Source organism: Schistocerca gregaria, chromosome 2 (genome assembly GCF_023897955.1).
Source record: "Schistocerca gregaria isolate iqSchGreg1 chromosome 2, iqSchGreg1.2, whole genome shotgun sequence".
Taxonomy (NCBI): domain Eukaryota; kingdom Metazoa; phylum Arthropoda; class Insecta; order Orthoptera; family Acrididae; genus Schistocerca; species Schistocerca gregaria.
The window spans coordinates 176,364,748-176,377,927 of record NC_064921.1 but is presented as its reverse complement, the minus strand read 5'-3'; the positions used below and the strand labels follow the sequence as shown (position 1 = coordinate 176,377,927).

The 13,180-nt window shown below is 42.2% G+C and overlaps 1 protein-coding gene across 2 annotated transcripts in view; it reads left to right on the top strand.

Annotated features, from left to right (window-relative positions):
- Positions 1-13,180, top strand: part of LOC126336627 (UDP-glucosyltransferase 2-like) — a 104,111-nt gene that overhangs the window by 35,010 nt on the left and 55,921 nt on the right. For both annotated transcript variants that reach the window (XM_050000517.1, XM_050000518.1), the window contains exon 5: positions 2,221-2,443. In XM_050000517.1, coding sequence (XP_049856474.1) covers positions 2,221-2,443 — 223 coding nt within the window. The remainder of the gene's footprint in view (positions 1-2,220; positions 2,444-13,180) is intronic.

Here is a 13,180-nt window from a genome sequence, read left to right as displayed (position 1 = left end):
TAAGATGAACATCAACAAAAGCAAAACGAGGATGATGGAGTGTAGTCGAATTAAGTCGGGTGATGCTGAGGGAATTAGATTAGGAAATGAGACACTTAATGTAGTAAAGGAGTTTTGCTATTTGGGGAGCAAAATAACTGATGATAGTCGAAGTAGAGAGGATATCAAATGTAGACTGGCAATGGGAAGGAAAGCGTTTCTGAAGAAGAGAAATTTGTTAACATCGAGTATAAATTTAAGTATCAGGAAGTCGTTTCTGAAAGTTTTTGCATGGAGTGGAAGTGAAACATGGGCAATAAATAGTTTGGACAAGAAGAGAATAGAAGCTTTCTAAATGTGGTGCTACAGAAGAATGTTGAAGATTAGGTGGGTAGATCATGTAATTAATGAGGAGGTACTGAATAGGATTGGGGAGAAGAGAAGTTTGTGCTACAACTTGACTAGAAGAAGGGATCGATTGGTAGGACATGTCCTGAGGCATCAGGGGATCACAAATTTAGCATTGGAGGGCAGCGTGGAGGGGAAAAATCGTAGAGGGAGACCAAGAGATGAATACACTAAGCAGATTCAGAAGGATGTAGATTGTAGTAGGTACTGGGAGGTGAAGGAGCTTGCACAGCATAGATTACCATGGAGAGGTGCATCAAACCAGTCTCAGGACTGAAGACCACAACAACAACAACGCCATCCAAATATCAGTCGACTTTTGATTGCATCATGAAGTTATTCTGAATTCGTCAACTTATGAGCCCAATTCTCGTCATCTGCGGGAGGTTTTAATTTTCTGCTTTGATATGAAGAAATCTGGGGCTGAAGCTCATAAAAAGCTGGCTAAAACCTATGATGAGACGCCTGTTATAACTTCGCAGAAAATGGTTTCCATGCTTCAAGGATGGTGATGTGGACGTTGAAGACCGGCATGGTTGTGAAAGAGAGAAAGCGTTCGATGCTACTGCAATCGACAGGAACAGTCACAGGAAATCGTTATCGAAAGCAACTGATGAATTTGAGGCGAACACTGAAAGACAAACGGCCACACGATAGACATGAAAAAATGATTTTGCAACATGACAGTGCACGACCCAATGTCGAAAATCCCGTCAAAACATACTTGGAAACGTTGAAATGAGAATTTCTACCCCACCCGCTGTATTCTCCAGATACTCCTCCCTCTGACTGCCACCTTTCTCGATCTATGACACATGACCTAGCTGACTAGCACTTGCGGTCATATGAACAAGTGCAAAATTGGATAGATTCATCACTCCCCACAAAAGATGTCCAGTTTATACACTGTGGCATTCGTATGCTGCCCTAAAGCTAGGAGAAACCAATGGCCAATACTTTGAATCGTAATTTTTTTTTGTAAGTTTTTCACAATAAAGTCTCGAACTTGGAGGAAAAACGGCGGAAGCAAAGTTATAGACCTAGTAATAACATGTTTTTCTTGTAACTTAGTTTTTTTAATGCCAAAACGTTCCCTATTTCTGAATAGCCCTCGTACATGCGTGCGATGTACACCTGGAGAGTGGCCTGTTCCATAGTGCATACGTCGACGACACACAGATCTCACCCCAGGCTGCATGTTGCTAGGAGCCATCAGTTACAGCTCGCCCTCACACTTGGTATTTCTGCAGGCTACAGTAACCAGTGCCTGTTACTTTGCACAGGTTTTTATCGCCATGCTACTTTTGTTTCTGCGACAGGAAGGCGATGACCTTTTGCAGCATGACACTGCACGTCCACATACGGCTGCTGCGAAGGAACGTGCCCTTTGCGGTATAAAACTGCCCTGGCCAGCAGGATCACCAGATCTCTCGGCAACGAACCACGTATCACACACGATGAACTTGGGACTCACTCGTTCTCCAGGGCCTACAAGAACCATTGCCGAACAGAACAAAAGACCCAGGCTGCTTACGATAATCTATCGTATGATGCCATTCGGTACTTTTACCATCGTTTGCATGCAAGAATATTCGCCTGGTTTGCACTCTGTGTATCCGCGTGACTGTTTGGTCACCATTTATGCGAAATATGTGTTTTATTTGGACTTGGTTTATTATCATAAATTCCTACAGTGATAGAATTTCTGTCACGTCACTTGTCACTAAAATGAACTTAATCTTGAGAATGTCGCATTTCTGTTCTGGTAGTGTATGTTTCAGTACTTCAGACCAAAGAACTGACATTGGTTATATATTCTCGTGGCTGTTCCAGGATATCCAGGAGTTTATTGACGGCGCAGAGCACGGCGTGATATACATGAGTCTGGGATCCAACGTCAAGAGCAGCGGATTGCCGTGGCAGAAGGTCCAGGCTTTCCTGGACGCCTTTCGGGAACTCCCACAGCGCGTCCTCTGGAAGTGGGAGAACAAGACCCTACCCGGACAGCCACCAAACGTGATGGTCAGCAAGTGGTTGCCTCAGCAGGACATACTAGGTGAGCTCCGATTTCAGCTCCTAACAACAGCTTTCTTACTAAATGAAAATTTCGAGTCTCAAATTAAGTTAACAAACCTCATGTTGACACTTCAAGAAATATGTTGCTGGTAGGTATTACACTGATATGACAAGTCATGGGATAGCGATATGCCCATATGCATACGGTGGTATATCGTGTACACAAGACGAAGAAGGTCAATGCATTGGAGGAGCTGTCATCTGCTCTCAGGTGGTTCATGTGAAAAGGTTTCCGACGTGATTATGGCCGCACGATGTCAGCTGACGAAATGGTAGGTGGAACTAGCTGTGTGTGACATTTCAGTCCCAGTGTACTGAGAATACCAAATTTCAGGCGCCCTTCGCTTAACGACCGATAAGCAACACTGCGTGAAATAACCACAGAAACGTCTGTGGCACGTACGGCGAACGTATTCGTTAGAACTGTGCGACGAAATTTGGCGTTAATGGGCTATGGCAGCAGATGACCGATGCGAGTGCCTTTGCTAACAGGACGACATCGGCTGCAGCACCTCTCCTGGGCTCATGATGATGTCGGCTGGACACTAAACGATTGGAATACCGTGGCCTAGTGAGTCCCGATGTCAGCTGGTAAGAGCTGATAGTAGGTTTCGAGCGCTGCGAAGACCCCACGAAGCCATTGACCCAAGTTTTCAACAGGGCACTGTGCAACCTGGTGGTGGTTCGATAATGTTGAGGGCTGTGATACATGTGACACAATCTGTGTCCTCTAACTGAACCGATCATTGACTATAAATGGTTATGTTCGGCTAGTTGGAGACCACATGAAGCCATGGACATCATGCTTCCAAGTTTTCATGGATGACAATGTACCATGTCTCCAGCCCACAAATTTTTGCGATTGGTTTGAAGAACATTCTGGACAGTTCGTGGTTTCCCGACATGAATTCCATGGAACATTTATGGGACATAATCGAAAGGTCACAAAATCTGCACCGGCAACACTTTCGCAATTATGGACGGCTATGGTGGGAGCATGGCTCAATATTTCTGCAATGGACTTCCAACTATTGTCGCGTCGAGTTGCTGCACTACGCCGAGGAAAATAAGGCCCAACACGATATTAAGACGTATCCCATGACTTTCGTCACCTCAGTGTCATTAATGTTGTAATTTTCTGTAACTATGAGCCGAACACGTAACTGCGGCGCAAGCAGACAGTCTAGAATTACTATTTGTGTAAACCCGAACAGCTGTTGTCTGTATTTCTTTGCACGCCACTTGACAGTTCGACTGTGCTACATTTTGTGAAAAAGATAAATGACTCTACTGGTATACATGGAAAGCGTACGTTGATTTTGAGCTTCCTTGAGAACCGAGCGTGATTTTAATTCTGCTTTAAACTTTTGCTTGTGACCGCAAATATATAAGGAAATTTAAATAATACTGTAGTCTATAGTATTCATATTTCTCATTATTTAGCTATGATCTGTCACAGATATTTTAATAGGTCTGTAGTACAACGTATTTTACAAAGAAAAGTAAACCTGAGACGTAACTATGGTCAAAATATCTAACCAGAAGGTGTTCATGTTAGATTACACTGAAGCGCCAAAGAAACTCGTATAGGCATACGTATTCAAATACAGAGATATGTAAACAAGGGAATACGGCGCTGCTGTCGACAATGGTTAAATCAGACAACACAGAAGTTGGTAGGTCAGTTACTGCTGCTACAATGGCACGTTGTCAAGATTTAAATGAGTTTGAACGTGGTGTGATAGTCGGCGCACGAGAGATGGGACACAGCATCTCCGATGTAGCGATGAAGTAGAGATTTTCCAGTACGAGCGTTTCACGAGTGCACCATGAACGTCAGGAAGCCAGTAAAACATCAGATCTCCGACATCGCTGCATCGGAAAAAGATGCTGCAACAACGGGACCAACGACGATAGAGAATCGTTCAACGCGACAAAAGTGCAACCCTTCCGAAACTGCTGCAGATTTCAATGCTAGGCCGTCAACAAGTGCCAGCGTGCGAACCATTCAACGAAACATTATCGATATGGGCTTTTGGAACCTAAGGTCCACTCCTGTTTCCTTGATGAGTGCGCGACACAAGGCTTTACGCCTCGCCTGGGCCCGTCAACACCGGCGTTGGACTGTTGATGACTAGAAAAATGTTACCTTGTCGGACGAGTCTCGTTTCAGATGCCTAGCAACGTGCTGTTGAGAAGAGATTTACACCCCGTCGTACTCTTACGAATTTATGGGCAGCCCTGTAGGATTCATGGTGTCAGTTGTCGCCAGCACTACTTCAGATATTAGTCGAGTACATGCCACCCATTGTTGCGGCACTTCAGCGTGCTCCCGGGGGCGCTACACGATACTGGGCAGGTATATCAGTTTCTTTGGCTCTTCAGTGTATTTAGCCTTATTGGTACAGTATTTAAATACCAGAAATCCAAGTAGCTTTTTAATACAAGTTGCTGATTTCACTCCAGTAAATAACGAGCAATAAACATCAAAAGAAAATAAATGGGACACCATATCGCCCTTATGCCCCAGACACATTGGTCTCATCACTAAGCGAAGTACTCGAATAAAGCTCAGTCAGAGGGAAGAGTTTAAAATTAAACATTTTGACATTGTGAAATATGAGAGCAAAATGTGGGCAGATAGAATCACTGAAGTCTGCTAAATTGAAACAGAAGAGAGTTGCATGACAAGAAGTTATAGACTGTGAAAAAGGATCTTCTTGCGTGAATTTTAAAATTTTCCTGGCGAATTGAATTTCAAGCTTACAACTGTCGTCGTATAATTCATCGCACGATATTTCGACTGGGCACCTGTCAGTCGTCTTCAGGTGAGCCACCCAAGACGAAGACTTGCTCCGTTCCGCCATATGTAGCGCGCTGCGAGTTTCTGCGCACGCGTTGAAGTTCGAGTTAGACGGTCCACACGTCCCGGCGGCAGCGTCCTCGCTAGTGGAACCGCGTGGCTCAACTCTCCTCTGTGTTACCGCTCGCTGCGGCCGATGGCGCAATGTGTCGTCTGCTGTTACAGCAAATCGTACAGATTACGCTGTTCCACACATTGTTCAACTGGTGGCCGCTATCGCCATTCATCAGATTTTCTGCTAGGCATATTTCCACAGATTCATTAATACTGTGGTCGCAAAAAGATTTGTTGTGGTCAGAGTCATAGTTCCATCACACTCCACGTAATGTCCGTGGACACATAGCTTTCGGCAATAGCGAACTTTCTTGGTTCCAAAAGGCGAGTGCAACGTTGATGTTCAGTGCAGCGTTCTCTCACATTGCGTGTGGTCTGTACTACATAAGCCATACTACACTGAAAGGCATTTTGCAAATTCCGGCCTTCCGTAATAAGAAGTCGTCTTTAATCGATCCCAAAAGCGTTTAATCTTAGACGGTGAACGGAAAGTCACTTTAGCATGAAATTACAGAGAATTTTTGCTATTTTAAACTAAATGTTCCCAATAAAAGGAAGGAAAACCAAAGACTTCGTCGGCGTGTTCTTCTCTTTATCCGCTCCATGATTCTTTCTTTTAACTGACAGTAACCTGTTTATTTGCTGGGTGGAACACTCATTTTTTCTTAACACTGTCTTTAGGTGGGCGAGCTCTTTAGGCAAACTATTTGGATCTCAGACTGTGTAACCTCTGAGTACAAGTGTTTCAAGCACTTTTATTGTTCGCGGCGGGTTATAGCACTTTCGCGCTTGCAAATACAGATACGTATGAGTGGCTTTCCGATAAACTGAAAGCCACAGAGAGCCATCGTTCTGTCATCTACCAACACCTCCATCATCTTCCTCCATTTCCATAATGAGCCGAATGTTGTCGTGAATGGAGTTGATGTGGTAAAGAATCTCCATCAGTTTATCTTCTCATGGGGTGACACTATGAAAGTATTGTCCGTATTTCCTGCAAAATACAGTTGGTTTATGGGCAGCTGATTCAAGCGCTCTCTCCTCGAAACACTCCACAAAAAGGTTGGGCACCAAGGGACACAGAGGGCTGCCCATGGTGACGCCGTTACTCTGTGCAAAATATTCTTCGTGAACGTAATACAGATTGAAGATTGAGGGTGCCGAAACAAAGCGGTGACTTGCAGCTGAAAATTTTTCACAGTTAGTGACAAAGAATGCGCGAAGGAGACCTTTGTAAAAGGTGATACCACATCAAAGTTAGGCAAACGGTCAGAACTGCTTACACGGGAACCCCCTTGTCTATTGATAAATCAGCTGAGTTACGGATGTGATGTGGTCTTTTTCCTACCAACGGTTTCAGAAAAGAAGTGAGATGTTTGGCTAAAACATCTGCAGGTGCTCCAATGTTGCTCACTGTTGGATTTAATGGAACCCTTTCCTTACGAATTTTTGGAAATCCATACAGTCTTACTGGAACACAATTATGTGGTCTTCACCTTTTGATAATGTCATGAGGTAAAGAGGAGGAATCTGTAGTACAGAAGTTTTCCATTGCACCTTTTATGTAGGGTCGTGGTCAATCCTCCTTAGTAGGCCATGCGTTTTGTAGTCATTCTCACTACACGATAACAAAACGGTTGCATTACCTTTGTCAGCCTTCAATACCACTACATCAGGGTGCCCTCGTAGATTTCGTAGTGCAGCCCTTACTGTAGAGGTTAAGTTTCTACGTCAAGCAGGAGCTTTTAAAAGAGCATGGCAAGTTTTCCTTCTTATTTCTTCTGCAGCATCCCAAGGAATGCCTCGTGCGGCTTCTTCAAGACGACTCACAAAAGTAATTAAAGGCGATCCTCTGGGTGAAGGTGCAAAATTGAGTCTCTTGGTTAATAGAGTCAGCGTCGCATCGTCCAAATTTTTCTCCATGAAACTGACAACGAAAGACCGTGCAGTTATGTTTTATGGCGACGACTGCTGTGGCAACAGATGATCAAATGTCGACATCTGCCGAAAACTTAGATCCTTTTAGATCCAATCGAGCTTTACGAAGCCACTCCATCAACCCAGTACCGTGATACAGGAGAGATACGCGCTCCAACATTTAGATGTAACGCCGGCCAGAAGGGCCGAGCGGTTCTAGACGCTACAGTCTGGAACCGCGCGACAGCTACGGTCGCCGGTTCGAATCCTGCCTCGCGCATGGACTTGTGTGATGTCCTTAGGTTAGCTAGGTTTAAGTAGTTCTAAGTTCTGGGGGACTGATGACCTCAGCACTTAAGTCCCATAGTGCTCAGAGCCATTTGAACCATTTTTTTAGATGTAACTGGTACAGTTCTTCTGAAATGGCATCTAGTCTTCGTATTGTATATAAAACCCTGTCTTTGACAATAGAGTGACTAGCCTTCTTATTAACTTTCCGTGCAGCAGCAGTCTCAATAAAATGCGTTACTCTGGCAGATTTTCGTATTACAGCATGGTCCCGACATCTCAATGAAAGGGTTTAAGGAATGTAACCTTTTTTCTGTTACCACGTAGCTTCTCGAAACTTCGGACATGTGAGGCCATCTCGTCCCCGTAAGGGCGGATGCCAATTTTGAAACTGTTTCCACGAACTGAATCCTCAAACAAATTTCGGGCATACAGCCGACCGTCGTTAAATTCATCATTCATGATATTTCGACTGAGCACCTGCTAGTTATATTCAGGTGGGCCATCGAAGACTGTCGAATACTCGCTCCGTTCCGCCGTATACAGCGCGCAGCGAGTCTTCGGGAATGCATCAAAATTCAAGTTGACAGACGGTTCACACTTCTCGGTGGCGGCGCCCTCGCAGGTGGAACCGCGGAACTCTGCTGTCCTCTGTGTCACCGCTCGCCGCGGCCGCTGGTGGTCTGTGTCGTCTTCGACTAGAAGAAATAGTTGAGATGACGGGGTCCTACGCACTGTCCAAATGGTAGCCTCCATCATAGTTCATCATATTTTCCTCTAGGCGTGTTCTTTAATAACGGAGTCCCAAAAAGACGTTACTGTTGTCAGAATCATAGTCATACTCCACCGAATGTCCAATGGAAATAGCTGGCTTACTTGGTTGCTAAAGGTGAGTGCAAGTTGACGTTCAGTACAGCGTTCTTTCACAGCGTGTGTGATCTGTCCTACGTTCAGCCATACCACACTGACAAGGTATCTTGTAAATGTTATGGAGGATTTCTGGGAGAGAGCGCTTGAAATAGTTGCCATTAAGCCAACCGTATTTTGGAGGGATATGGAGCATACTTGCGTAGTGTGGCCTCATGGAGAAGATAAATTGATGGAGTTTCTTCGTCACCTTAATTCCATTCGTAACAACATTCGGTTCACTATGGAAAGAGAGAAATATGGTTATCCGCCTTTCTTAAGTGTCTTGGTTAGAAGAAAGAATGATTGCTCTCTGGGGCAGTCAATTTATCGGAAGTCCATTCATACTGATTTGTATTTTCAAGCGCCAAGGTGTCGTAACTGTCGCAAACGGTAAGCATGCTTGAAACACTCTTACACGTTAAAACCAAGACTCAGGACGTGGACAAAGAAGAGAATACGCTTTTAAAAATATATCCAGGGCAGAATAATAATTTCATTTTGCAGTGTCGCATAGTCCATTTGAAATGTATCTCCAAATTTTTTGGCCATTTCATAAATGTCCCTATGATCAAAGCAATTATTAAACGGATAACTGATCAACTCCACCAACTTCTCAGTTTTTTCCTGATCACTAAAGTGAATTTCGAATTCTATTATCACTGCCTTAATTTCTGCCGTGTATTTGTCAGAAATGAAATTGTGGGTAGGATATTTTTTCACACTATCCTTGATGTTTAAAAACTGTTGAAAATTTTTCATTTCGATGCTATTTGATTTCGGAAAGCTGCGGTAGACCTCATGATTTCAGCTACTGATTTGTTTTTGCCTTGTAATTCCAGATATAATGTGCTCAGTTTTCCAGCAAAATGTGGTAGAAACTCCAAGTTACACTGCTAGTCTAAATCACATAGTTGCCGATAATCATCACATCTCTCTTCAAGAAATTTTATTGTTTCGTCCAATATATTTCGACATCTTTGAAAAACTTGCTTGGACTCAGCCAGATAACGTCAGTGTGCAATGCCAAATATGGTTCCAATCATCTAATTGCTGCCTTCAAGAGACGCCTTTGGAGAGATTTTACTTTTATGGAATTTACTATCTTGAAAGAAATATCTTACTAGCCAGTACTTGTTGATAAGTTGTGCAGTGATAGCTAATCAAGTCTGGATAGTCTTCGTATTTGTGACAAAGAGAAATAAAATATTTATGAATACCTGTCTTTACAGGAGTCCGATTAGTTGTCTACTGTTTTGTTTCACAAAGGTAGCTTAATCTTGCTAATATGTGCTTTGAATTCCGTGATCGAGGCCACGAGCTTTTCCTTTTAAGGAAATCATGCTTAGCAAAAAAAATGGCTCTGAGCACTATGGGACTCAACTGCTGTGGTCATCAGTCCCCTAGAACTTAGAAATACTTAAACCTAACTAACCTAAGGACATCACACACATCCATGCCCGAGGCAGGATTCGAACCTGCGACCGTAGCAGTCGCACGGTTCCGGACTGCGCGCCTAGAACCGCGAGACCACCGCGGCCGGCAATCATGCTTAGCAGTTCTTTTTTAGTGGACAAATCTCCAAAAAGCATCCGAATAAAAATAAGTAACTGAGCGGTATCAGAGATATCTGTTAACTCGTCAAGTTGTAGCGAAAAAGCAGTTCTTTGTAGTTGTTCGTTTACATTTTCACTCACTGTTTTGATACAGCTCATCACAGTAATTCGAGACAGATGTAAACCATGAACAGCTTTGTTAATTTTAGTTTTATTTTTGTGCTTTGCCAACAGCAAATCTGACACTTCTTGTAAAGTTATTTGATGTATTCTCAATCGGGTAAAGATTTGCACTTCAGTACAATTCTGGAGCTTATTTGGAAAGAAGCTTCAATTGCAGTCTTACGTTGCTCAACAGGCCTAGAAAACATTTTCCTCTTAATTGCGATTTCAATGCTTGTCATTCACTCTTTCTCCTTTGGCTGTTAGGTGGAAATTCTGTCTGATATTTACTATGTATTGTGTTAAAATTTCGCTCTAAATTTCCTTTTATCGGCACTGCCATGGATATATTGTGCATTAAGCAACAACATTTGCTGTCTCCATGATAAAGATGTAGTTTATTTTATCTTCTTGGTGAAAGTGATAAGTTTTTGATTTCTTTGGAACACATTTTTTTAGAATCTATAAAAATAAAATTTAAATTTCCGTAATATAATTCGTATGATAATAAAAGTAGAGATATCCTGCCACTAAATGTGCATTAAATTTATTTTCGCCATGATGGTAAGAGGATATCAAGCGCAGATTATTTCTAACTTTTTATTTATTTACGCTTTTCGTCAAGCAGGATAGTTTCGAACACGGTGGGGTTTCGGACGGTATGGTTTATCTCCCGCTGCATAGTAACAAATTGTCGCTGTCACCTCTGCGCGCCGTTTATTTTAAGCACGAGATTGTATTTCCCACGTTCCTCGACTTGTGCCTTGGCTCGATTGTTTACTTACGTAATTATCTGACGCTGTAAGTTGACGCAGTATTATGGAGCGGAAACTTTCTACTGTTGCTGCCGGTGGAATAGTATTGTAGCCGCAGTTGTCAATTAGATCAGTAGCCTACGTCAGTCTGACAAATTGCTGTAAACGTTTGTCAAGAATATCGCTTAAAAATAACTGAAGATTTTATAAAATTGTGTACTGTGTGGGATGATTTCGTTATGGGTATACCCCACTACTTCTGTAACAAACAATGCAATCCAACAAGACCTGTGAAAATTGTAGTGGAAACTATGTCAAGGCCGTCCGAAATTACCTCTTTTAATTTAGTAGTGGAGGGTAATTCGCTTAAATCATCGAGAAAAATGACACTGAACATATTATCTAACTTCATTTGATGAACCTTCATAAGCATTTCCTCCTTCATTTCAAGTTCGCTCAGCGTTTCTCTTCAACCACGTATCCACAGCGTATGAGATTCAGTGAAGAGTCTAATCCTGATTTTCATCAGTACTCGTGTCCGCAGCTCGTGGTCTAGCGGCTGGCGTTGCTGGCTCTGGATCACGGGATCCCGGTTTCGACTCCCGGCCGGGTTGGGGATTTTCTCTAGCCGGGCACTGGGTGTTAGTGTTCCACTGGTGGAAGTGGCTAGATTGGACTGTGCAAGGATTGGGACTTTGTACGGGCGCTGATGACCCCCCCCCCCCCCCAGTTGCGCCCCCCACAAACCAAACATCATCATCGTCAGTAGTAATTGACGTGGTAGAGAGGATAAATAACGAGACGAAACGGCGATTGCAAAATGATATAAGTTGGTGGTTTCGTTGCGCTGTGTTCTACGTATTTTTAGATATGTCTCTTGTTATTAAGTATATTAAACTTACATGTTTTTTGCTATGCAACGATCGACTGGAGTAATAATCGCGATCGACCGACTGGCCACCCCTTCTGTATATACATATTTTTACAGGCGCCGGCGGCTATAACTGACGCACTGTAGCGCCGTTGAATGATGTTTCCGAGCATGGGTTTCTATGTAAAACTTGATCTACTAAGTCCACTATACAACCTGTAGAAGTGTGTAACATGGATTGTGAAACACGCAGTATGTCTTTTCTCGCGCACGTCTCCGCACAAGCTCTACACTTACTAGAAGCTAACAAAAATTCGAGATGGTAAGAGACCAACGAGAATAATAAGTCACTGACTCACTCTGGTTAAACAAATTTTCTTTACACAATTTTAGTGGACAATTAATATTTATAATGAAGTCAATTTTTGATTTGAAGTTTAACACTCAAATAATTGTACATTTATATTATCATAACAAGTTCTGTATCTGATATCATGGTGTCGATACCAACCCTTTTTACCCCAAACAGAAGTTTTTAATTATTTACAATATTTAAATCTTTTAGTAAACAATAATATCAGTTACAAATTTATTACCATTAATTAAATATGCAAAAGCATGAAATATATCAGTAGTACACAAATTGTACAAAATTTTCGTGAGTAGTATCATTTAAATGCTGGCATATTTTTCGAAAGAGATTTATATTGATACATATATATGTGTACATAATGTAAAATACGCGATAGTAACAAGAAAATATGTTTTGGCTTAGTGCATTGTACTTTTCATATATATATATATATATATATATATATATATATATATATATATATATCTTGTTGTATACTTGAGTGATATATCGAATTTGAGAACGAGGGAAGTCCAGTATCATTACTGGCTGTTCAAGTTTTGGGGTCCATCTGTCAAAGTATGAGGTTCAATGTTGTCCTCGAAAGTAGATTATGAATTTTTCGACAAAACAGTTTTGTGAAAAGAACTTAAGTTATTAAAATAATTGTCCTTGAACAGAGATTGCGAATATTTGAAAGAATTTGTCCTCGTTTGACAATGAATGCACTAGTTCTTCCACTACACAATGCTGAACTTTCGAAACTGTGACGGTGGTCACTGGAAGTAAAGCTGACCATCGGGGGCCAAAATGATGTTCTTCAAACTATTCTACCATGTATGAGGAGACTGCCTGAGGAAATGGAAGGAGTATACACATTTCAGGTTAGCCACTCCTAATAACAACCAGTGAATCACTTTGACTCTCAACGAATAATTGTTTTGCGATACGTTACAAAAAAACTGGACACCATGCTACAACAAAAGTAGATTA